Genomic DNA, 27,341 nt, shown 5'->3' on the forward strand with positions numbered 1-27,341 from the left:
AGTAAATACTGGCCCGCTCCCCACTCTCTCCCCCGTCTGCCTCTCTAGTGGCTGAGGAAGTCAATGCTGGCGCGCACTGTGCGCTGCGTGGCCACGTCCACCGCCATGGCGCGGATCTCCGTGTCCCCGAACTGCATGAGCGTCTGGATCTCCCGGCGGGCGGCGCCGCTCTCCGTGCCGCTCACGTCCAGCCGCAGCGTGCCGCACTTGCGCACGCCGGGCTCGCTGATGAAGGCGGCGTTCTCGCGCTCCGAGCAGTACACGTGGATGACGATGACCTGCTGCGCGGGCTGCGCCGGCGTGTAGCTGCGCTTCACCAGCTCGCCCAGCGCCACCGACTGGTCGGCCACGATGAAGGTGTCCAGCACGTCCGTGCACCAGCGCGTGCCGTCCTTCACCAGCAGCTTCTCCGGCGGGTGCTTGCCCTCCACGAAGCGGTTGAGCACGCCCACGCCGTAGGTGAGCGGCGAGCGGCGCACCTTGATGATGCTGGGGTCCAGGCCGAACAGCACCGCCCCCTTCAGGATGGTCAGCCCCACGTCGTGCGGGATGATGATGCGGCTGCGGCCCTGCAGCATGACCTGCACCGCCTGTTGCAGCAGCGGGGACTCGGCGAAGCCCCCCACCAGGAAGAGGAACTTGATGTTGCTCACCTCGGGCCGCTCAAACAGCTCATCTGCAGGGGGGAGGGGGAGGATAAAGCTTTGAAATATTAAACATGCCATTTGGCTAAGAATGCATGGACGGCTATAAAATAGAGAGGACCTCCATTTAATTGGAAGTAGGGATGTTCCTTGACTAATTTCCCTGACGGTTATCCTGACGTTCTGGGAACGACTAGTTGGCTCGTCTAAAAAAAGAAAATGCCTAGAAATCGGTCGCAATTGAGCATTGTGTGTGTGTGCATGTGTGTGCGAGAGTGGGCGTGTGTCTGACTCACTGAGATGCTGGATGATGTGGTCGATGGTGGGCTTGAAGAGGGCGTTCATGGCGTCGGGGTTCATCCTCAACATGCCCTGGGAAGACCACTTCACAAAGTCCACACTGAGGAGGAGGAGGAGAACAGGTTTGAGTGGAGGAGGAGGAAGAGGAGATGGAGAGGAGGAAGATAAAAATGTAAGAGAGAAGAAGAGCGAGTAGAGGAGAAGAAGCTTTAAGGATGATGCAATGACATCGTGATCTCCCTCTTCGACGATGGCGCCACTACCGCGACAACACCCAGATACGGACTAACACAGATATTTGCTCACTTGCTCTTGCGAAGCGCGTGTTCGACGCTGTGCCCTCTGAACTTCTTGTAGTAGTCGATGAAGGAGAAGGGCAGGTTGATGTTCAGCGGGTTGGTCCGGTCCGGCGCCGCCGCACGCTTCCGGGACTCGAAGGCGATCATCAGGTCGACCCAGGCGGCCGGGCGCTTCACCTTGAACTGGTCCACGAAGTCCTGGCCGAAGATCTTGCAAAGCAGCTTCTCAAACTCATAGTCGATGCCGATGGAGCCGTACGGACCACCTGGGACCAGGGAAGAAAAATAAGTTGGGAACGATGGGTAAACCAAACCAGGACAGAAGTGATCTATACTGCAGATGTGATTGACTGATATTAATTAAAAGAGTTGAAAGGGAATTGTTTATTTTAAAAGAATGTTCTGGTACAATGGGGATTTGAAACGGCACATGACTACATACGTGTAGTTATCGTCATTGTTATCACACCGACAAAAAAGAAAAGCATATTAATTCCATTATCAATCCATTCTCTTGTGATTTGTTTGATCAGTGATTCCATGTGCTTGCAGTGCTCTGACTGTGATCAGACTGAGTGACGTCTCGGTGTAATGGGAACAGGTACCTGAGGCCTTGTAGAGCTCTTTCAGGTGCCCCTCTGGGAGGCGGATCTGGTGCACCGTCAGGTCAACGGTACCGCCCCCGCAGTCCACCACCACGTAGCGATCACCTGCACACACACACACACACACACACACACACACACACACACACACACACACACACACACACACACACACACACACACACACACACACACACACACACACACACACACACACACACACAAAAAGCGAAACATCAAAAATGGTGTACATCTGGAAATACATTTCAACCTTAATCCTTTGTTAGTTTTTATCACTCCTATAGCAGCTAGCACCAGTCAACCAAAGCCTTGCCACCACATGGAGACCAGATGCTGAGAAGCTTCAGATGGATCACTGGCTAGCGACCTACATCTGAGCCAGAAAGATGGAGAGAGAGGGGGACGGAGGGAGGGGGGCGGTGTAGGGGAGGAAAGGAAACTATCTGGTCTGCTACTTTAGGGTAAAGTTTGACATTTAATTTGTGTTTCATGATTATAATGAACGCATGCATTTCGTTTCTTCATGATATTTATTTTGATACGCATATATCATTCATGCTGTGTCTCCATTTTGTTTGCATAATCGATATTAATATATCAACTCTTTTCGCATAACAAAAAGGATCTATAAACGGTATGTGTTGGATGATGGGCCCCAGTGTACTTTGTACATTGGGTTAACAAATCTTTGTTTTCCGGCTACGTTTGTTTTTATTGACCCTGGCTAGTCACAGGAGTCATCGACAACAGTCAACCAACATGCAACCGACAACAACAACACCCCCTTCTCCATCATCCAACATCATCATTCACCTTCATGCACACTTTATAGCATGAAGCAAAGCATAGACAAGCATGGGAACAACCAGAGCGACAGAAGTTAACATGCAATGTCAAACAAAACGTGGGCAAACATTTGTAATGTGCAGAAGCAAAAAAGGGGAATAAAAGGAAGGCAAAGACTCTACCTTCCTCCAGCTCCGACCAAAGCTCTCCTATGACATTTTCCACCATAAATGTGCGGCTCTGCCGGTTGCGCCGACCATGCTCCTTCGCTGGTTAATGAGAGACAGAGAGGTCCCCGTAAGTGAGGAGAAACAGAAAGCGTTTGTGAAGCCTTCGTTACATTACAATGGAGGGAAGCGGGCGGCTCAGCCAGACAACCAAAAACCACAACAGCTTGGGTTCTCCCTATTCACAGCTTTCATTTGTATTAATAAATATAGAAAAGTCAGTCACAACAGCATTCAGATCCCTATCATTACACGGTCCCGGTGTGGTTAAACGTGTGCTAGTAACGAGGGAATGGAGGCTGCATGGAAGTTAGTTGGCATGGAAAATGGTTTAGACATACTTAACCCTTGGAAACGTTTTATAAGACAAACTCGTAAGTTGTGGTTGTGTAATTTGCCCTCATTCTCGTTATATTTGGTCAAAGCCGTTTCACATAATGTATTGCAGAAAAAGATCACTCTAGTACCAGAACAATGATTATGTTCGTAAATACATTCGACACTTGATCCTTATGGCCACCGTACCCTATTCTTCCATTGGTGACCTTCACTTCATCTGTGGTTACATTTAAAACCGCTGGATATGAAGCTAGGAAATATCGCATTGTTCCAGGATATGACGAAAACATCGGATTATTTCCACAACCAGTAAAGTGACCGGGTGTGAAGGGGCACATGGCCCACAGAGCACTTGGTAGGACAGAATTATGGGAAAGGTGAGGGGTGAAGTCCTGGTCATCACTGACTTGACAGCAGGAAGAAGCCTGTTGTTATAGGCTTGTCTACAGCGACAGATGCTGTTATGATCATTTCCTGTAACATGGTGGACCACAATATAAAGGTGGAAGCAAGTCATCCCAGTAAATATTACTACGCTCAGGCTAATGATGTTTCAATAGAATAACCAAACGCTCAAACCAAGAGTACAGCACATGACATGCAAATGCATGCTTCTGATTGGACTAATTGGTCTAAATTGACGCCAATTCCAATTGTAAAGCAACATAATCTGGCCTTTATTATAATAGATTTAACATAGAGAGTAATTGCTGATCTAACCATTTCATTTGAGTTGTGTCACAGCCAAAATATTACAAATAATAAATGTACTGTTAGATATCCTTGATAGAGGCTGCATGGTTTGGAATGACCAGGGGTCAGGTATTATTGGGATTCACAGAGGATGGGCGTGGGCTATATGGAAAGTTCAGCAGCTGGGCAGAACCAAGAGTTTTCCTGTTGAACTTCCACAGAGCAACAGAAGATTTAAATGTTTTTGAACTTCCTGGAACTCGGGTAGAGAAGCTTTGGCTCTTAGAAGCTCTAGATCTTATTACATGAATGAATGTCCTTCATTTGTATTTGTTGAGAAATATTGTGAAAAGTAATGTATTCTTGGGATAATCTATCCAAAACTGAAAAAATAAAGTTTTAGAGTGAATGTCTGATTTAGATATGTGGTTCATCTTCTTACATTTTGAATTCAAGCCTGAATATAAACAGTATGTCCCATAAATCTTCGAGTCCAACCAAACACCAGAAACAGTAAAATCATTAAAATAAATTGAAACCGGATTAACTGACATTATCAGTAGTAGGACTTTCTACGTGTAACCTGTCATTTCATCATTGTTCATACAATCCAATGACTGATATAGAGAATAGAACTAGTAACAGGACACTGATGGCTGTCCTGGCATAGCAGCGTTTACGGGTACAAATCTGATCATGCTTCTATTAATAGAGACCATTGAGGCATGAGATGCATGGCTAACGTCAGATTCCAAAGAGGCTGGGAAATGACTAGTAAATATCAATATCATCGATTTAGGTCTCACCATGAGACCTAAATCGCATGCCATTTCACTACTAAAGGTTGTCAATTTTTACTCAGGGTCGGCACTATTTAAATAAAACAGTGCTCTGGACCCCAACCTGCCAAGTATACCATATATAAAGGGTACAATGTAAGAGTAACGCTTCATAAACTCGTGCTGTGAAAAGAATAATCCACTATTTTCAGAAAACAGGTGTCAGAAAAGTTGGATGCTTGATGACAATTTAGGTTTATATTGCAGACTACAATGTTTTCAAAACAAGCAGATGAAGCAGCTCCCTAGACAAGCTAGATGTTTTCCCATTCAGTACCCTCATATTCTAAGGTATAGGCCAAGGATATTGACGAGCTATTATAATAATATAAATTAACTAGTTAGCTATGGACACTAACATTCCACCAAGAAGCACCTTGTACCTTCCCCTAAACTGTACCATGCTACGAGTCTTCCACCCTATGGATTTAGAAGTAGACGTTCAGCCATGTGAACACAGAGAAAACATTCTAACGCCACAAACAAAAGAACTGTCGGGGCTGAACCCGCTCGTTATTGAACACAAGCCGTTGTGTAAAAGGGAATTTATTAAGATCTAAAAACAGGAATGATAGTATGACCTCCCATCTGAAAGACAGACCATCTCCCTCAAATCAATACCACCTTAGCTCTTTCATTTCACCACAAGGCCAACACATGCACAAGACCTCACTGTGTGCAGCATCAATATAGAATCAATGGGGCTTTTCAAACGTGAGCTGCTATTTTTGTTGTGAAAGCCTCAACAGAGGAACACTGTGACAACTTTTCACAGGAGTAACGCTTTGAATGCCTTTAGAAAAGAGATGACATTGACATTTCTTTAGTTGCCACATTTGTTTTGTTCCATTATTGACCAAGTGGCCACATGCTCTGCCATGAACAAGGAGGAATAATACGCTTATGGCGAGCAGAACATGTTTCAATAATTCAGAGTCGGTACATAACCTGTATTGTATAATGTAAATGACAACATCCCATGCTTAAACACTATTAAACCGATGTAGAATATAATAAACCAGCTAGGTATCCATTACTGGGAACTGAAAAGGGAGTGCGCTTGAAACAGTATCAGAGTTTCTGCAGAGGATGTCGGAGAATTGCAGAAATAAAGAAAACCACAACCACTTTAAACCCAAACATGTTGAGAATGAGTGTGGAGCAATAACTACTAAAACATACAAATACAGAGCACAAGCATTCACTAGTATGCACAAATAACATTTTGGCATGGTCAAACCACAGTAATTATATAGTACCCACTTCTAAATGTGCTTTATAAGCCTAGATGGCAGGGATTTTCCAGACGATCGACCGGTCAACAAGTCGTTGCTGCACTGGCTAGTCGGCACCAGAAATACACATTTAACTGTCTAACTTTCTTAACTGTTGCTTGGCAAAAGTTTCAGTCTAGTTGTAGGACGATTTGATGTTGGTGGAGCTAAATAAATGATTAATTAATTAATCATTAACCGTTTGGGCTTAATACCGTTAACTCATAAATGGCTCTTGTAGAACTGTTAGCTGCATAAGTAGCCTAAATACAAATCAGGAGGATCATGGTATCTTTACTCTGAAACGGAATGAAATCATCTAAACTCCCCTAGAACGACGAGAACAGGTCGTGCTGTTACAATGATTATCAGCACGGCTGCAGTAATCTTCGGTACTTTGCCTGTGGCCTCGTACTTTCGAGCGACCGCAGCCATGCTGTTGTTTAGCATGACAGCACTGCCTCCGGTGTGATATTGCTTCAATCTCCAAGAGTGACTGAACAAGCTCAAGCTCCCGCTAAAAGATGCATTGTTATTGAACATATAGCATAGAAACTCTGTAGCTGCACACTCACTGGCTCACGGCGCTCTGCTCGCCCTGTACTAGCGCCTATGATTTCTGTCTGTTTCACAGAAAATAAACCACCTGATGATATCAAGGCTACTCATGTCTTGAACTCTGCACTAGGTTGAATGAAACGGCTGCTAACTTGCTCACAGTGATCAGTAGGGAATGGATCTAATACATCTAATGACGGCATTTTTATCACGTCCTGACAGTTGATTCATTTTAGGACTTTTTAGATTGAAACCTCCAAAGCTAGAAACTCATTACTACTTGGTCCCTGCCTGACAGCGGTTCAATTGGTGCGAGGCTGAACACCTTCCGTCCAGGGGAGCCCACTGCAATGAAGTACATTGGAAATGTCATCTGTCTCAGCCTAATTTAAAAGCAAGATTTTTTGCAAAACATATTGTATGAAGCATTTCATATGGTTCTTTTAATAAAATCTTTATTTTTTTTGAGGAAAATCCATTCTAGCTAGCATTAGAATAAGCAAATAGAGCTACCTTACATATACCTTACCTACCTAGCAAATTATGGGGTGGCTAAAATATAGGCTAAAATATTTGTAGGCTAGCTAGGTAAACATACTTGTAAGCTAACTAGGCTAGCTTACAAGTATGTTTACCTAGATAGCCTAAAAATATCATAGCCCAGTTTACTTCTGATTAGGTAAGCCTGGCTAGCCAACAAACAGACAAGGGTTCGAGTCCTACCTGGGGTCATCTGTCCCCCTACGTTGTCGGTGGGGCTGTGGCCGTTCTGAGTGGTCCGAGTGCCCAAGTCAATCATCTGGTGGAGGCGGAGCTTGCGGCAGTAGATAGACGCTGCTTCAGGTTCCAGGGCAATGATCAGCTGCTCTGGGTTGTCACGGGTGACCAAGCCAGACTAAACGAATAGCAGAAAAACAGAGAAATCCATTCCGGCTCTTTAGACAAGTCAGGGTTCAGATTTACTTGAAATATTACAAATGTTGTTGTAAAAGGGGATGCCATTCAATTCAAGGAGGAAGGAGTCAGGAACCCATGATAAATAACTTTATGCTTGAACTGTGAGGACCCTGGGGAAACAGGCTCGTCAAGTCGCTTCGTAGAGGCGATGTAGGGGAGGGGTCAATGTGGAGGTGGTGGAGGGGTTCTAGAGGGGTAAATGTAGAGGTGATGTAGGGGAGGGGTCAATGTGGAGGTTGTGGAGGGGTTCTAGAGGGGTAAATGTAGAGGTGATGTAGGAGGAGGGGTATATGTGGAGGTGGTGGAGGGGTTCTAGAGGGGTAAATGTAGAGGTCATGTAGGAGGAGGGGTATATGTGGAGGTGGTGGAGGGGTTCTAGAGGGGTAAATGTAGAGGTGATGTAGGGGGGTAATCCACGAAAGCGATAGGAATTAGGCAAGGGAGATAAATAGAGAGCCTTAGAAAGAGTTTGAATGTTATGAGCGAGCGAGAGAGAAAAGGAGTGCACAATGATCGGGGGTTCGCCAGGTGGGTGGACTATCAGGTCGCTGGGTCGTAAACATTTAATAATAAATAAATGTTGAGTCACTGCTGCGAGCCTCGATTAAACCCCTCCTCTCTAACCCCCCTCTGGGTCTCTCCCACCACAGCCCCTGTCATCCCTTCTTATTCACGAACCCCTCCTTCGACTCCAAATATCCGCTTCTCTCTCCCTTCTTTCCTTCTCCTAATCTCCTTTTCCCCCCCTCATCATCATCCGTCTTTGTCTCTTGTTCACTGTAGTCTCTCTCTCTCTCTCTCTCTCTCTCTCTCTCTCTCTCTCTCTCTCTCTCTCTCTCTCTCTCTCTCTCTCTCTCTCTCTCTCTCTCTCTCTCTCTCTCTCTCTCTCTCTCTCTCTCTCTCTCTCCCCATCGCCCACATCCTCTAGCCCATGGTGTACTCCTCTTTCCTTTCTATATCCCATTACTCCCCCCTCTCACTCTCCAATCCTATCACAACCCCCCCCCCCTCCCCTCTATCCCTCTCTCCTCACTTGCTCCCTCTCTCATCATTGCACTCTCTCCCCCCCTGCTCTCTGGCCCTCTGTCCCACTGCAGATATCAGGTGACCAGGGCGTCTCTCCGTCTCTGCCCCCCCCCCTCCCATTTCTGTCTACTTTTCTCTGGTGTTATGGTTAAAGCAGGCACACACACACACACACACACACACACACACACACACACACACACACACACACACACACACACACACACACACACACACACACACACACACACACACACACACACACACACACACACACACACACACACACACAGGGTTTTCACGGCTTTCACGGATCTTTTGTGTCGTTTTTCGAGCATGGCGGCCCATGCGGACGTTATGATCCGGCCATAGCGATCGATGCTAAGATCGTTTCTCTTATAGTACAACTCAGAGGCAGCTCTCAGCTGATTTAAGACTCAGTAACTCCCTCTGCGCTCTGCAGGGGATGCACCTCGCCCTCTGAAAAATTCATCAGCCTGCTTTTATTCCTTCGGTTCATCTCGGTGTCCTTGGGACTAAACCATCGCGGCGTTGCTACAGGAGTCCTGGAGATGAAACGGCTGAGTCACTGTGTGCTTCATCATGTAATAACAGCCCGACAACAGCTAGAGATTTAGCAGAGGACTAGGCTGAGAGAGGATCATGAATCGTGTGAGGGTGAGTGAGTGAGTGAGTGAGTCTAAAGGCTGGAAGAACTGCAGCCACACCCTGGCTAGAAACACACACACACACACACACACACACACACACACACACACACACACACACACACACACACACACACACACACACACACACACACACACACACACACACACACACACACACACACACTTCAGTCATTACATCTCCGTTTTAGCCACTCTCTCTCTCTGTCCTCCACCACACACTGTAGGTCAAAGCAATGCCAAGTACATCTGTAGGAGGCCGCGTGGGTGTGTACCTCCCACCACATTGTTTGCATGCGAGTCTGGATTAATGTCGACTGTCGACCGTCAGCATCTTCACTCACCCCCTTTCTCCCCCTCCCCCACACTATCTCTGGGAGAGCATCATTGCAGTACAACTGCATGGTAAGCATTCTTCAGCTGTGTGTGTGTGTGTGTGTGTGTGTGTGTGTGTGTGTGTGTGTGTGTGTGTGTGTGTGTGTGTGTGTGTGTGTGTGTGTGTGTGTGTGTGTGTGTGTGTGTGTGTGTGTGTGTGTGTGTGTGTGTGTGTGTGTGTGTGTGTGTGTGTCTGTGTGTGTGTGTGTACCTTGTAGGCTGCCTCCCTCATGAACTGCTTTGCGGGCATCTTCCAGATGGCAGGCACTGTGATGACCCATCTCACGTCGTTGTTGTCGAAGTCTCCGCCTGTCTGGTCGCTCAGCTCCTGAAAACCCCATCAGTAACAAGAACTATTCATTAAACACAACAATAGGATTTAGAACACAAACACCCAAAAATACCATCAGTTACGCAAACTGTTAATATAACACAATTCGTTATTCAACACAACTCCCCAATATAACATCAATAACGCAAACTATTCATGCAACTGCAAAAAGATATTTGATTTACCCAAAACAAATGTTCAACGTTTGATCAAATTCAGATCTTTGTTATGATGAAGGTGAAAGTGAGGTCAAGTTTTCACTGAAACGTTTAGGACAGAATGCAGATCCAGGAACAGTGCAGACGGTTCTACCTTCAGAGCCTGCTCCTTGAAGAAGGCCAAGGCGTACGCAAAGATGTCCAGGGCCTTCACCCTCTTCCCATTGGCTGCCTGGATGTCTGTCTCAGTGGACAGATTCTGATTGGATAATGAGAAGAGGGAGGCGGCTAAAGTAATAATGTTATGGATAACATGTTAGAGCACCATTTAACGCAATACTTTCATTCATAATGGTATGGTCACAGGAGGTGACCACACTTGGATTTGAATGTGCTTTATTCATTATAAAGTGCTCTTGTGAGATTTCTTATTCATTTATAAATGATATATAGTTCTACATTTCACATGACGTTCCCCTCATCAAATTAAGCCTTTCTTTCTCCCTTGACCTAGATAGTCTCAGTGCTTGTGTGTGTGTGTGTGTGTGTGTGTGTGTGTGTGTGTGTGTGTGTGTGTGTGTGTGTGTGTGTGTGTGTGTGTGTGTGTGTGTGTGTGTGTGTGTGTGTGTGTGTGTGTGTGTGTGTGTGTGTGTGTGTGTGTGTGTGTGTGTATGTGTTGTCCACAGGGCTATAGTATTAGTGCATGTGGTGTGTGTTTGTGTCATAGGTGAGTGAGTGAGTGAGTACAATCAAGAGTGAGTGAGTGAGTGAGTGAGTGAGTGAGTGAGTGAGTGAGTACCGCGGTAGTGTGGAGCTTCATCTTGAACTTCTCCAGGTAGAGCCACTGTTTGGACTCGGACGGGTCGAGGTCGTGGTAGAAGTCGCGCGCCGCGTAACCGAAGCTGTGGAACTTCCTGTCTGGCGTCAGCAGGATGGTGGTCGGGGTCTTCTGATTGGATACGCCGGGGTCTCCACCTTCCCAGCGTCTGATTGGAGGACAGGTGAAAGGGAATACTGAGACAAAGAAGGAGCCACACCCACTGTTGAAAAGAGCAAAACGTATTTTAAAGAGGGGGTTCGGTTTTGAAAAATGAGTTGTAACAGTAGAACCAGACGTCTGGCGCCCTCTTGCTTTGACCATACAAGACAGGGCAGTTAGAGACACCTTTGTACCAGCACTGCTTTGTGGTTTTATGCATCTGTCATTTACTGTCTCCTAGTAATGCTGCTGTAAAGCACTGCGACATCCTGTCTGTGCCATTTAAATAAACGTTTGTTACTTACTTACTGAGAAAGAAGGATGGATACGACATACCGACAGTTACACGCAGCATTGAAGAAATTTGAGCAATCAATATCCTAAGGGTAGGATTGTTAGGCATCGTTCTAGCTTAGCAGTTCTGTTAATTGATAAATACCTAAATGGCGGTTCTGGTAGAAGAGAAGTTTATTGTGTGCATGTTTTTGCATGCATCAAGTCTGATTAACTGTGCAAACAGGAGACACCATTTACAGCCTGTACCAACAGAAGACACTTGGCCCCTACTCTTAACGTCAGCCGGTATTTGGCTGTGAATACAATGCAATGTCATCTAAGGATCAGTCTTATAACTGCGTATCATAAATGTAATTAAAAATGCCATCTAACCACTCTTTCAAGGATTCGTAGTATTCACTGCTTCAAATACTTACAAAAATGCATACTACAAAGAGTATTGAAACACCCTCCCTCATCCACCAGATGAAGTAGTAACCATGTAGCCCCCTAATGCCCATTGAGACTAAATCTACTCTGAACATGGTTAGAGGGCATTTGAAATCATGTCAAATCCTGTTCTTCGGAGAAAGGCCATCTCGGCTCCGGTCTCCAGGCTAATTGAGCTAAGCTGCTGCATTTCTTGAATAATGAGGGCCAGCTATTATTGGCGTTAGCCGGCAATGTACTACTATTATTAGGAAAAGCACATCCCCTTTGGACGGTAGTATCTGCCTAATGTGGGGACTGTGTGTGAAGCCATGATGGTGGCCATTAAAACATCATTTATAGTCACCATGCATGAGCTGCTAGTGCCGTGGCCAAACAAAGAAAGCATCATCAGGGCTATCGTGCATATCGTACATATGGCGGTTTGTCACGCGTTGCAAACCTAGAAAATGTTGAAATCTGACTAACAAATGAAAATGGATACTGCACATAAACCTAGGTAGTATGGGCTTGTTAAATGGTAGGATTCAAAATAAGTCCTATTGTATTGGGTTTTGCGGATATTTTGCCATTGGAACCTCACTGATAGTTAATGATAATAGTTCTCAAAAGAAAGTGTGGCTGCAGACAAAGACGGTTTTGGGTCAGAAGGTTTTGAGACTGCTTCCCTTAACAGTCATCTTTTCTAATGGATGGGCGTTTGGAGAGGACTCTGTCCATGAAAAAGCCGTTAGAAACACTTGTTGTCGTGTTTAAACCTCACTGCCGTCACTTGGGCCATTGGGACAATTCTGTCTGTGACATACCTGAATACATCATTGAGAAAATATCTAGCTTTGATTCAAAATCTTTCAATGGTTATCATGGCATTCAAATAGATATTTTCAATGCCTTTCAAAATCTTTCAATGTATATCAGAGTTAACAATATTAAATTCTTTCGAAGGTTATCAAAGTTTTTAAACAGATATTATGTCTGAAAAGAAAGAAGAGTAAAGAAAATCAAAGAAAATCGAAGTCACCCAGACATAACCTTTCCTTTTCAGAAGTAAAAGAGAAAAAAAATCCTAAACATAAACCGTTTGTAACTGAGCTCTGAATGGTGAAAATCTGCAGCTGTCTGATAACTGCTTATTCGTCTTTCCAGAAGAAAAGAACGGAATGTGACAGACCCCACAAGGGGGTCGACTGTCTTCCACCCATCCCCCACCGTCGGTCAGGGAATTGTTTGAAGGCAGTGACCAAGAGGGAAGCCCAACTTAAACACTGTTCTGATATCACCTGCTAAGCTGTACCATCTACCAATCCGTGAATCACACCATTTATCTAGCATGCCATACATCTTCTAGCTCGCTTTTCATCCATTATTCAATGCACCGTTCTAAGGAATGTTCTATCCTTCGTCCTAGTACTCTATCTATATCCATCTATTCTATGGTTTGGCTGTAAAATAATATTTCATGACATCACAACTTGGAATGATAGTCAAAAAGATCATTGTCGAGCATCCCAAATGAGGCCTACCATGTTATTATATCGAACAAAAACGAACACAAAAATGCATGAAGGGAAACTAGTAGACAGTGGAAACTCTGGGCGTGTATTTGTATTTGTTTTGTTTGGAGGAGTAGTGCAGGCTAAAGCGCACAGACCTGCTGTTTGTAGCTCTATGTTAAAACACCACCTGTAGTGTTAACCAATAGGTCAGCAAGAGCCCCATTGGTTTCCGGGTAACGTTAGCAATGATTACACTCGGAGGTCAGAGGTCGTACACTAGTGAGTCAATGAGGCAGTTAATTGGTGGTGGGGCCAAACTTGGCTCGAGTCTGACCTTGGACATGAAATGAAGCATGCCATTATCGCTCCATCTGTCTCCATGTACAACAGTGCACTGGCCTCATGGAAGAAGCTACTGATGGAAGGGTGACCGACCTCCCAGGGCTCCACTATAGCCGACCCGGAGCCAAAGGTATAATTATAGGCTTCTCCAAGGAGGGCACACTCACTAACTGGTACCCTTAAATCCCGCCTTCAGGCATGTCTGCTTCCTTCCATTTTCAGTGCATCACAGGTGTGTTTAAATAACTCAACATAAAGCAACCATAGCAGAAACAGGTGACGGTTGAGGAGGCAAAGAGTTGGAAAGATTGTTGAAACTTAAATCAATTCTATTTCAAGATAGATTTAGCTTTACATTTCTGGCCAAATTGATATTTTTATCTAGTCAGGTAAGGCTAAATTTAAGTTCAATTGGTTGGTTGCATCAATTCACTCAGGGTCGAGACAAACGCACAGAGACCGACAGGCATGCTGACCAGTCACAGACGAACAGACGGACAGACAGACGGGCATACCGACTGTCACAGACAGAGAGACAGACCGCTCACCTCATGGTGTGGATGCACTCCGGCTCCTTGGTGAAGGCGTAGGCGTAGCCGCTGGAGGTGGTGCCGAAGTCGATGGCCACCACCACCACGAAGGAGGGGCCTGAGGGGACCTGGTCCGTGTCCTCCTGCTGGGGGCGGGTACACACAGGGGACAGGGTTAAACCCAGTGTAGGGGGGCGAGTAGAAGGGTGCTCGGCAACTGGATGTGTGAGGGCAGGGTAAAAGGGCTGAGGGTAGCCGTTTCTCACCTGGATGTGTGAGGGTAGGGTAAAAGGGGTGAGGGTGAGGTGATTCTCACCTTGGTGTTTGAGGGTAGGGTAAAATGGGTGAGGGTTAGGCTAAAAGGGGTGAGGGTTAGGGTGTTTCTCACGGGGATGTGTGAGGTTAGGGTAAAGGGGGGAGGGTTAGGGTGTTTCTCCCGGGGATGTGTGAGGTTAGGGTAAAAGGGGTGAGGGTTAGGGTGTTTCTCACGGGGATGTGTGAGGTTAGGGTAAAAGGGGGGAGGGTTAGGGTGTTTCTCACGGGGATGTGTGAGGTTAGGGTAAAAGGGGGGAGGGTTAGGGTGTTTCTCACGGGGTGTGTGAGGGAAGGGTAAAAGGGGGGAGGGTTAGGCTGTTTCTCACCTGGATGTGTGAGGGAGACAGCGGGGTGATCCCGGGCTCACCCATACTTTTGGCAGGAGAAGGAGTTGCCATTGCATCTGAAGATGGATACAAAAAAACAGAAGACACAGGAAGACAAGATTAACACAGTATTAGATAAACACAGTATCAGCCAAAAGACACAAGTGGACCGGGTAGACAGGGTCAAGTCCAGACATTTGGGATCTAAATGATCGTTAGAATAGCGACGGTTAACTTCACACACGATTTTAATCTCCCCTTCTGTGTTAGGAATGACGAATGATGCCATGGATAAAGGAAAAGGCAGCCAACCACACACACTGTCTAATCATATTCACAAGTACAGAAAACATTGGTAAACATTTTGATTCATTCGGTTATTTTCGAATATCTGTCGATTTCAGTTTTTTTCCACACCCAGGAGGTCACGACCCTGGAGATTTGGATTCATCCGTGCCCATCAAGTAAGACTTGCCATCCAAAAGTTGCTAAAAGGAGAAATGTCTTCTGAAGAAGGTAATGAGGTAAAACACATGCGTGTGAAGATATATAGAGCAGACTTCTAGGACCCATTTTCTAGCAAAATGAGGATGAAGCACTCACAAAACTATCTTTTGCTTTTCACAATTGTGGCTCCAAAGTGACAATGTCTTTTTTTCCCCCACCTCTCTTTTGGAACATTTCAGGACAAATGATCAAAGTGATTTCAGCAGAAACTTCGAGTCCATTCAAAACAGGAACAAATGCACCCATGTCACCTGCCTTTTAAAAGAGACACATACAATGACATTTCAATTGAATTAAAGATTAAACCACTCAATTCCTCCCGGGGCTCCATCATCTTCATTAGTGGATCTTAATGGCGCTGGCAAAAAAGAGGCGCGTCCCACACAACACAACAATCACAGTATTCCCGCCATGTGCAGTAAGTGTCCGGGGGAACGGTCTCACCGCGGGATGCTGCGTTATCCCTCCCATTTTCCTCAGCGAGCGCTCAACCTCTTTCTGTGGTCCCGTGGCCCCCCGCCGTGCGGATGAGTAGTCTAGGCGCACGTAAATACACTTTACGAGGCAATTACCGCCGCAGAATTACCAGACCACCTGTGGATGGGCTTCATTCGGCCACGCCAACCCACACACCCGTCCGTCCTTCCATCCTCAGATAACGCCCGATTCCAAAAAACGATGAAATAAATAAAATAAACACCATAACAAAACAAAAAAATCCCGCTCGCTCAACCTTGAGTTTATTCCCCCGCGCTGCTGAAACAAAAATTGAATTTGAATGGAGCAGACCTACAGCGAAATCTTCTTGCAAATGAGATTGACATCTCATGTTTTTACTTCTTTGTCTGCAAAAAAGATGTTGGATTCTTCCTTTGTGCCATATACAGCACCAGTGGTTTGTGCTTGAAAATTTTAATTACCCGGATATTGTGTTCCAGAAAGCAAAGCCAACAGATATTTAAACTTTCAAATGAGTTCTCTTAAAAAAATAAATAAAACCCTTACAAATGTTCAATAGGACACAAACATTGAAACAAAAAAGTCCAATCTCAACACCCAGAATGTATACAACACGGTGCTGCATAGAAGTCAGGTATTTGAGGACCGCAACGTTTTCATGCCCTTAGAGGCCGTACCAGAAATGTGGTTAAGGATGGAACGTAGTACCCCATTGTGTTGCTTGTGTTTTCTGTTCTGAAGAAGGGCCTTCAGTCTATCCTCAAAAAGAGATTAACTGAAGTTTTCTTAATTGTAAGGTAATAGAGTGTGTGTGTGTGTGTGTGTGTGTGTGTGTGTGTGTGTGTGTGTGTGTGTGTGTGTGTGTGTGTGTGTGTGTGTGTGTGTGTGTGTGTGTGTGTGTGTGTGTGTGTGTGTGTGTGTGTGTGTGTGTGTGTAACCTAAACAAGGACATATTGAGAGGAAAAGAGGCCGCCTAGAATGGGCAGTGCCCTGAAGAGGTGATACACACATCACTTACAGACCCAAATCTAGAAACACACACAAGTGGACATTAGCAGGACAAATTCAAAACACACTTTTAGCGAGACACACATTATGTGCACACACACACACACACACACACACACACAATCACAGAAATGATTGACCAATGCATCCCACTGCACACATACAGTGAAGATTTCCATGGTGATATTCACTTCCTGCCGACTGACATCCTGACAGGAAGTGGAGGAATTTACTCTCCTCAGACAGGAAGTCAATCTTCCTGTATTCCCCCAGCGTCCCTGAATAGGTTTTGCTACGTCACCATGAAAATCTGTGTGCCAAGCCATGTTACCATGGTTACAATTGGGGTACCGGTCCAGAAACCATGGGAATAACCAAAACACAGGGTGAGTTCTGCTGTTCCCGTGTACTGTTAATAGCTACACCATTACACACTTGCATCACGTATCTGTATTATCGGTGTCTGGTGAAACATAAGATGTAGATTTATTTCTTTATATGAAAGATACATTTTGTGTGCAAACTAGAACAGGATCCATCTTTTTTTTTACATTTTGGTCTGCATGCGTGATTTTTATCACTTTTTATATCAAGACAACAGAGAACAGCTCCTTAATATTTTTACAGAAAAGATTAATCTTAGGCAGTCTGATGTGTTATGTCTGACGTCTCCGCCAACTCAAACAGAGTACAGGGACCAGGCAGAGTTTAGGATCAAAAACCGGTTCTCAACAACACTTTCATCCACCGTCACCTTGAAGCAAAGGAGAATGGAGATATTCTAATAAAGTGGTGGCCATCTTGTCGGTGAACCCCTCCCCACATTACTCTCCTTTATTGAAATCTTAAAAAAAAGGCGAGACAGGGGTAGCTAATCCAATCCATGCTTTTAACCCCTGGCCCCTGAGCACTTCAGGGAGCAATGACATCACCACTGCCCCCACCCCTTTCCGTCGCCACGGCAGCAGACAGAGACGGCGGTCTGCACTCCAGGAACAGAGAGAGAGCGAGAGAGAGGGCAAGAGAGAGAAAATGAGGAGAGCGAGGGAGGAGTGAGATAAAGAGAAAGGAGGGAGATGGAGGGCTGGAGGCTGACACCAAAGGCAGTGAATAATAAAAAGGAGGGACAGGAGGGTTTATAAAATGACAGCGAGGAAAGCGAGGGAGACTTTCACCTTCTTCAAATGGTTATAGCTCTGCCCTTCTTTTGAGTGAAACTTCCAGCTTTTCCAGAATGCATCAGCTGGTCGACGTGTGTGTGTTGCGTTGGTTGAAGTGTGCATGCGTGCGTCTGTGTGTGTCAAGGTAAACCACAAAAAAAAAAAACTGTGCCGTTTGCGTGTGGTTCCGTGTGGCATCTAAAAGTGCCACTAATTTGTGTGAGCCGTTTGAAAGAGACTTCTGGAAAACGTTCAAGGACCAACAACAGTGGCTTGTTCCAGGACACACTGGCAGCTCACATGAAGAGCAACCGGGCGGACACAATGAGGGGGCCCACTCAGCACCTACAAAGAACACTGAGGAATCAGGGATACACACACACACACATATGAAAACTCTCACATCACACACACACACCAACAAATTAGACAAACTCTCTCTCAAACACACACAAACACACTCATTCTCACATGCACCCCTCTCCATAAACTCTCTTGCACGCATGCACGCACGCACACACACACCATCAAAGGCCCACATTCATGGTGATGTTGTGAAGTTAAAGTGAGCGTCTCTTTTTCTCTTGGGGAGAACGTCCCATTCCTCCCGACCAATCAGAGGCACCGTTCAGGTCACTTAACCACACAGCAAGTGGCCTGACACAGGAGAGGGAAAGAGCGAGAGAGAGAGAGAGCGGGAGAGACTGTAGACAGACAGACTCCAGTAGGCAGTCATCCCAGACATACATAGACACAATTTCAGCCTTTACAACAGATGGGGCCACTAGAGGGAGAGACACACACACACACACACACACACACAGAGACAAACCCAGACCTAATAATTGTTGATGCAGTAGACTAGAGATAAGCTTGAAGGTTAAGTGGGATAAATAACCTCTGCGGATAGCGTGCGTAGTGTGTGTATTCCGTTTTTGTTTTAGATATTAACTTGTCAATTGTATCAAGACACTTTTATCCACGCTTGCCAAAGATGTGTCTTAGATACCTTTAAGGAACAGGTAGGGGTAAGGGTATCCTGCCAAATTATGCCTACAGGTGGACTGTAGACATCGGGGTAGAAACACAGAAGCTTTCAACCAATACCCTATGCACTACAAGACCATCCCGTTGACAAAAGCAGTTCTTGAAGTTTGGCTAGCTTTGTAGATAAGGTTTGAACAGGTGAATAAGGTGGTTAATTAAGAGTCTTGTGTGACTGCGTTAACATGAGTACATGATATCTCCGGAGGATACCCATTTCTGGGTTGAAGAAAACAAGCAATCCACTGTGTTACTGGGCGGAGGGAATCTGGCTTCGGGTATGCTGCTGCCTGCCCCCATGACAAATAACAAATACAATGGTTTAAACAGTTTATCCTGAAAGGTAAAATACTGCAATGGAACTCTATTCCAGAGTTTAAAATAATGAGGAGGAAGCGAGTACACCAGAGCATAACTTCCAGGACCAAAGTGCAGATTTTGACATCTGTCACCAGGAAGACTTAACATCTGCTCCCACTCTAGAGAGTCACAGGGAGATAAGGAAAAAAGTCCTATGGCTCCCCAGGAATGGCACTCGATGGCATTCCAATGGCACTAGCCCCAGAAGATGGCGGTCCTATGATGCAATGGAGTAAGACGAAACGACAAGACCTCTAAAAGGGGTTTGTTTGAGCCGGTTGTTGCGTCATTTCTATAAGGAGAAACAAATAAGGAAACTTAAATTACCGCTGTTCTTAGGAAGTGGCGGTGAAGCCACCTGCACCCAGCGGCGCTAGCAAGTCGGAAGTTGCGCCGCAATGGATTTACGATCGTTTTTATGTGGTCGGGGAAAGAACTAGACAATAAACTGGCCCTGAGTGGCTCTGACGACGGTATAAGCGTGGCCGAGTACAGCGAAGCGGCTGGCAAGAGGAACAAAGAGCAGATATCCAAGGAGTGCGAAGGGCGGGAGGAACCGGGAGAAGAGCGCCAAACAATAGACTTCCTTCCTTCTTCTTCGTCTTCCTTCTCTTCTTCTGCGTTGGAGAGGCCGATAACGAGAGCCCGCCAAAACGTCAGGCAGAGGTTAAGACCCTTCGTGTCAACATGAGCTTGATAAATATAGAGCCCCCATTGTGTTGGACCTGTCAACGCATCACAGACACTAACCCCTAAAACATCAATGGACGATTGTATATTTCACAGTATTTCAAACACAAATGCGGTCCCATTCAGTTTTCACTCACACCTCAAACTATTATGCTTGGACAACATTTTTCTTGCAAAATCTATACCTATCGAGGAGGGATTTACCATTGAGGGAAACACTGAATAAAGTATGGTTGTTGTATGCCCTGGAAACTAAACTACTAAACTTTTCTAACTAAAGTTTTCACTTGTATGTGTCATATGTATGTCTATGTTAACCATATCAGATAATTGACAGACAAAAGTGAATAAGAGTGAATGCCCTTATTCCAATCTGAATCCTTCCCAACGCTATCAACACAGATGTTACCAAGATAGAGTGGTGGGTGGAAGGGAAATACATTGCATCCAGTGGGGATTGGCTACAGTGCTAAGGCAGCCCAGCCTTCTCAATCCCCTCCCATGGGGGGAGTGAGAAGGGGGGGGGGGGGGGTAGGGTGCTAGGGGGTAGAGCCAGGTTACCCTATTTACCAACCGGCTTCAGTCAATCCTCCTACGCCTACATGACACTGGCTTGTGTACAAAATCCAGTATACAAACACTCACACCAATGTGAGCAAGGTGTGAAAACTATGATGTGGAAGGAAATAATCAAGTCTGTTTACATACTGTGAATACTGCAGGCTACACATGCAACCAATTATCATCTTGTTGGGACTTGGAGGACACATCACTCTCTTGCTATGCTTTCTCAACGTCAGTAACCCATAACTTACGTGGGAGTCAACCTACTCAACATGTGGGCGTACATTTTGCCTCCATGTGCTAAAGGCGACCAGTGAACAGGCTGACCCGACCCGTGTTCCTTACGAGGAGAACGATGAGAGAAAACATCTGCTCGCCTGCAAAACAACCAGTACCTCCGCTGTCCTGAAGATGAATGTACTTAGTCATCTCATAGTCTCTATGCCTTCCATCTTCCTCCTCCTACCCTGGGCTGCTGTTAGATTAGTAGTGAGATAATTAACTTTGGTCGTGAGATCATATGCTTTAGTATTGTGAGATAATGTATTTTGGTTGAGATAACCCATTATCATTCACTATACACTCTACATATGTTGGCTGCTCTACTCTGCATTCATCAACAGTTTCAGCATGTTTATGGTGTATTAACAAATACCTTGCCGTTGTGTGTTCCCCACAAACAACGCAACACAAATGTTGTCAAACCCCAATATTGGTAGCAAAATAAGTCCAAGTCTCGCTCAAGAAGAAGTCTCGCCAGAGTGCAGAGCTTGTGTTGGACTACAGAAAGCCTAGCTTAGTGTTATTTAAAAGATCGTGGTGAATGAGAGTTGAGAATGTGGTGACAATAGGACAATGTCTTCCTTGAGTGAGACTTGGTTGGACACAATAACAAACAGACTGGGATCAAGCAAAGCCAACTATTTCTCCGTAGGAATGCTTTCCTTAATGTTAGAATATAACCAGAGCCTGTCAGTAGCAAATATGAGCACATTAAGAGGACATACAGTGATGGTAGGCTATTGCCCCAAAGGATTACATGGCAGTCTGTTTGCTCAGATTAGGGCTGCAGTGTTCTCACAAAATACTGGACCAATTGAACAATAGCTGCCTCATTAGTCCCAAATACCCCAAATGTTCAGAAAATCGGTTTGAAGGTTGAAAAATACAGAAGTTTTCCTTTAATGAAGTATTTCCATTGAATAATATTAGAAAATATTGCAGAAAATGAAAGAGGATGTTTATTTGCTCTGAATGAAGCGGTACATTGGACAGTTGCTGGTTCCTTTAAGCACCTGGCCAACGTGCGTTTTGGTTGGGGACTTTGACTTTGAACCGAACAACCTATTGACCCTCACACTGATAACTTCCTGGTCATTGGCAAGAACACACACACACACACACACACACACACACACACACACACACACACACACACACACACACACACACACACACACACACACACACACACACACACACACACACACACACACACACACACACACAAACACAGAAATTCAATTAATGAATTGTGTCAAGTGCTAATGCTAATGCTAATTCTAAAAGGCCTCCCTTCATTACTGTGAGTCTATATTCCTTCAGCACAGACGTAAATAATGTCACATCTGTGCTGTGTCACAATGTAGAAAAATGGAGAACTATACAAATCATACATTTCCATTCTATACCTAATTAGCATGGGCAGGATAATTCAGTGTGACTACATGCAGAAGAGGGTCTTTGAGCTAAAATACAGTCTGGTTCTAATCTCTAAACACCAGGAAGAAGAGAAGTTGAAATAGCTTGTACTAAAATAGTCTCACATTGCCTTTGATTGAATTATTTCCACTTTCATAATTGTCATTTCCAATACAAAATGATGATTCAGTTAGTTCAGCTATAAATGAAAAAATAAGATTCTTCCTTTTCTTATGTTCAGGTATTTGTCCTCAGTTTGTTCCTGTAGCCATTGGGTGTTTCCTCTGAATGTACATGCTAGCTCCAAAGTTTTTCTGAATTGACCTTTTTCCATTTGACTCTTCTGAACATGTATTGATAAATACTACCCTCCACACCCAACCTACTCATATACCAACACTACCTTATTAAGATGTTTCATTAAGATCTCCACCTGGAATTTAGCGTCTGGACTCGTAATGAACAAACTCATTAGAAGGCCTTGAGCCCTTCATCGGTCGATATCTGCCCACTTGGAAGAAGGATCAGTCCTCGTAGATCAAATAATTTGGTCGAGTGCTGCTGGAATCAACTTGTTTTCCTTTAATGAAGTATTTCCATTGAATAATATTAGAAAATATTGCAGAAAATGAAAGAGGATGTTTATTTGCTCTGAATGAAGCGGTACATTGGACAGTTGCTGGTTCCTTTAAGCACCTGGCCAACGTGCGTTTTGGTTGGGGACTTTGACTTTGAACCGAACAACCTATTGACCCTCACACTGATAACTTCCTGGTCATTGGCAAGAACACACATACACACACACACACACACACACACACACACACAAACACACACACACAAAGACAAACACAGAAGTTCAATTAATGAATTGTGTCAAGTGCTAATGCTAATGCTAATTCTAAAAGGCCTCCCTTCATTACTGTGAGTCTATATTCCTTCAGCACAGACGTGAATAATGTCACATCTGTGCTGTGTCACAATGGGGTCTGGTTGTATTGGAGACATGACGGCCCGGGACAGACAGAGCTGTTTGTCAGCCTAGAGAGAAAGAGAAACATTCAGCAGGCTCTTCAAAGGAGAACACAAAGTACAATTAGGAATTCTAATTGTAATTCTATGTTGGAGGCGTTGGTAGGCAAACTGGTGACGTACGGCATAGGCAAGTTGTTAAACTTTGTTTGGTTTAACACAGACATTCTTATACACAGCTGGAAAAGTATTCAGAACGCCATGCTCCTCAGAATTAGCTTGGTGTCAAACAAAACCCCCCCTCTTCAACACACACACACACACACACATACACACACACACACACACACACACACACACCACCGCTTAATATTACTACCTTAACTCATACTTACATTGTTACATATATTTATTTTCTAATCTACACAATGTGTGATTGATGTAATCTTGATGCTGCTGCGCATTTGATTATTTAACATAAAAGTAGAAAAATTGAGAACTATACAAATCATACATTTCCATTCTATACCTAATGAGCATGGGCAGGATAATTCAGTGTGACTACATGCAGAAGAGGGTCTTTGAGCTAAAATACAGTCTGGTTCTAATCTCTAAACACCAGGAAGAAGAGAAGTTGAAATAGCTTGTACTAAAATAGTCTCACATTGCCTTTGATTGAATTATTTCCACTTTCATAATTGTAATTTCCAATACAAAATGATGATTCAGTTAGTTCAGCTATAAATGAAAAAATAAGATTCTTCCTTTTCTTATGTTCAGGTATTTGTCCTCAGTTTGTTCCTGTAGCCATTGGGTGTTTCCTCTGAATCTGCATGCTAGCTCCAAAGTGTTTCTGAATTGACCTTTTTCCATTTGACTCTTCTGAACATGTATTGATAAATACTCCCCTCCACACCCAACCTACTCATGTACCAACACTACCTTATTAAGATGTTTCATTAAGATCTCCACCTGGAATTTAGCGTCTGGACTCGTAATGAACAAACTCATTAGAAGGCCTTGAGCCCTTCATCGGTCGATATCTGCCCACTTGGAAGAAGGATCAGTCCTCGTAGATCAAGTAATTTGGTCGAGTGCTGCTGGAATCAACTTGTTTTCTATGATTTTATCACTCGCTACTTCAGACCGGGGACACCCATTGATTCAGAAAGATGCAAACTTTACAGCAACAGGGATGCATCGCATTTTCAAAATAGCACATTTTAGTTTGATGAAACTACGATCCACTAACATTAATAAGAACAAACACTAGCCTTGCTAACCTTTTGTTCCTATAACTACGGTACACTCTCTCCAACGAGTAACTACAAGTCTCTATAAATGTAATGGGTCTCCAAGGTTTGTATTCTGCAGTAATGATGGAAATATATCACAGGGTTTTACATGGAAATACATTAATTGGGTCGTTATCATGCAACCAATCATCTTCAACCTAAAATAATCATGACTCTGACCCTCTAGCACTGGATGTGCCAGAGAAGCCATGTCTCCCGATGACAAATGGCTTGTCGTCTGACTTATAATATAATTTCAGCTAAACTCATTAATATAAATGAAAGTCTTTAAAAAATAAAGAAGGTATTTCAGAAAGTGGACAGCATTGACTTAATGATACGTCGATCGCATTAGACACACTATAGTAAGTGCCAGAGTTTCCCTATTGCAGAAGACTTGTTATTTACTTGTTTACCATTCGGCCACATAGAAACCGAAAGATAGGTCACCTTTGTGTTGGCCAAAAGTGGGGCACAGCTGAGGTTCCACAACTTGCTGTTCGCTACAGAGGATGAGCTATGAATTATTAATGTCCTGAGTGTGTATCCCTGCATACACACAGTCCAGCTACATCTCTTCTCTACCGTTTCTCCCTCTGAGAGGAGGAGAACAGAGACCACTGAGAAGGTCTTCAAAAGATTACAAATGTTTTATGCAATCGTCTTGAAAGCATCTTCCAACTAGATAGAAACTGCCCGCAACAAACCTTATGTCCAAGATCAGACTTATTGGATGTCTGATCATAACGTACACATGAATCTAGCATTGGTCGAATGTGGCCCCTAACAAAGAACCTCTTCTCCTCTCCCAAACACCAGAGCACTGGCCCGCAGTATTTCATTTAAATATAATTTGCCTGCCAGCCCACTCAAACTAACATTTGTGTCAGAATTGGTTTACTACCAACTTGTCATTCTGAGGTAATGTAAATGGCAATCGTCTGTGGTAAGAAATAAGACAATTGCACTTAATTAATCCCCGATTGGACCTATGATGTGTGGCTTCTGCACAGGACAGTAGTAGGTTTAAAACTATACAATTAAAAAACAAGAACAGCATTACAAAATAAGATACAGAAAATATGTCTGTAAAGACAACAAGAGTAGTAGAAGTGCAGATTTCCGATATTCTATTAAGTGAGTCATCAAGTTTGGGCTGCAACCCCGTATATTCTCCTCCACAGGTTCTTTGGAGGGGAGGGAAGGTCAATGGCTCGGAGCCCAGACAGAGTTTAAAAGAACGATGGGTATTTTTGAAAGCTGAGCCGGTGAGAGTGGAGCTATATTGCAGAAGTCTCCCACTCCCTCCCGGCATTAAAGAAAGAGTCTAGTAGTCTGATGATACTGATGGAGGTGTGCGACCGGTGAAGCCATGTTACTGGAATGTTGTTTAGGGAGGGGGGGTGCATCATGCATGTGCTGCTAGCTTTTCATGCTAATGCAAGATGTGGCAGCTGAGAGGACTTCTGGTGTGAAGGGGGGGGGGGGGGGGGGGTAGTTCAAACAGGTCCCACCTTCCCCCCCAAACCAAAAGGCCCACCCTCAATCACTGCTCCCATGTACAAGCGACTATGCTAAGCTAGGCTAGGCTAGACACTTAGATGAGTCAGGAGGATATCAATTTGTTTCGACATCGGGGAATTGGTACATTAGCAGATTACTCCACTTGCCTTGCAGGGCTTTCATTGGGCAGTGCCTGATCAATTCAAGTCTGGATAAATACACATATAATAAATTAAAAGGTGTGGATAACTGGAAAAAAACATCCCTTCGTTAGTTTAGGGTTATCGGGGCATTGAACCTGGATCCGGGGCCAGACATCCCAGTCACCGGAGTAGTGATGAGGCAGGCAGACTTTTGCTGCATTGAGTCAAGCCTCCTGTGGGACGGGACCACGTGACCAAACTCTGCACCGTTATTTAGGAGCTGAAGTGAGCTGTGATGTAGGAGGCAGACATGGTGGACGTTGGCCACATTTACACCACGTTTGGAAATAAATAACACAAATATAACCTACATGTCGACTACACGGCCAGATGAGATGCGAAAGAGTCGTTGCGTAACCACGGCTGCACATCAAACGATCCTCCATTGGAGGTAACGTCAGGCGAGGCTTTATTGCAATGCGGCTAGGCGGGGAATGCCCGAAATTCTCCCCACGCAGCCTTGTGCTGCAGCAAAGGTCACAATAAACATTTAAGACATTTACAATCACAGCGTTAATAGTAGTAAGTCACAGAGCAGTCGCATCCTGGGTCCCACCGCTCAGCCTAGTCGTGTCTACGCATTGACTGCGGAAAGCACATTTCCCAATGCAAACTCAAAGTTGTGGCGTTAAGTCTTTACCTGATATAAGGTTTTCAGTTGCCGATTCTTTCTCAGTCATTATATCCCGCCGGGTCTCCTCCTCGTGTGCCTTCTCTGCTATGCAGCCACACCAAGCAATGTTTGTCTCTTATTCGGAATACCCTATTACACGAGAAAAAAAAGTGAAAAACACCCTATGCGTTAGTTCCTCCGCACCCCGTTAAACCTCTTCTCCTGTTTTTTTGTGATCCCCCTCTATTATCTCAGAAGAAGAACGGATTGTTTAGCAGCATCAGCTGTCTGCAGGCGGCTACGGCTGGGCGTTTTTTAAAAGACGGAGGGAATGTGAGGATTTGGGCTAAATTCTCTGCACCATTTGGAGAGAGTGAGAGAGGAGGATGTCGTGAACCCCAAGCTTCCACTTCCACCAAAGTGTTGG

The 27,341-nt window shown here is 44.6% G+C and overlaps 1 protein-coding gene across 2 annotated transcripts; it reads right to left on the reverse strand.

Annotated features, from left to right (window-relative positions):
- On the reverse strand, positions 1-27,341 carry LOC130405074 (heat shock 70 kDa protein 12A-like). 2 transcript variants are annotated; one of them, XM_056610036.1, is made up of 12 exons: positions 26,942-27,341; positions 14,836-14,912; positions 14,213-14,340; positions 10,921-11,107; positions 10,276-10,380; positions 9,844-9,960; positions 7,309-7,480; positions 2,838-2,924; positions 1,849-1,953; positions 1,251-1,509; positions 941-1,044; positions 1-676 (listed from the first exon to the last, which is right to left on the reverse strand). In XM_056610036.1, exons 1-12 carry the CDS (start codon positions 26,979-26,981, stop codon positions 45-47), a joined length of 2,013 nt encoding a protein of 670 aa, XP_056466011.1. In that variant the 5' UTR covers positions 26,982-27,341; the 3' UTR covers positions 1-44. The 2 variants fall into 2 exon arrangements, with proteins under 2 accessions (XP_056466011.1, XP_056466012.1); XM_056610037.1 differs by lacking the exon at positions 2,838-2,924.

The sequence above is a fragment of the Gadus chalcogrammus genome, chromosome 15 (assembly GCF_026213295.1).
Source record: "Gadus chalcogrammus isolate NIFS_2021 chromosome 15, NIFS_Gcha_1.0, whole genome shotgun sequence".
In the NCBI taxonomy this organism is placed as follows: domain Eukaryota; kingdom Metazoa; phylum Chordata; class Actinopteri; order Gadiformes; family Gadidae; genus Gadus; species Gadus chalcogrammus.

Bases quoted from the DNA above. Each gene is read 5' to 3' on its own strand.
- LOC130405074 (XM_056610036.1), bottom strand. From the start codon at position 26,981: ATGACTGAGAAAGAATCGGCAACTGAAAACCTTATATCAG. The intron at 9,961-10,275 runs GTAGAACCGTCT...TGGGGTTTTCAG, and splicing joins TCAAGGAGCAGGCTCTGAAG to GAGCTGAGCGACCAGACAGG. The intron at 1,045-1,250 runs GTGAGCAAATAT...CCTCCTCCTCAG, and splicing joins CACGCGCTTCGCAAGAGCAA to TGTGGACTTTGTGAAGTGGT.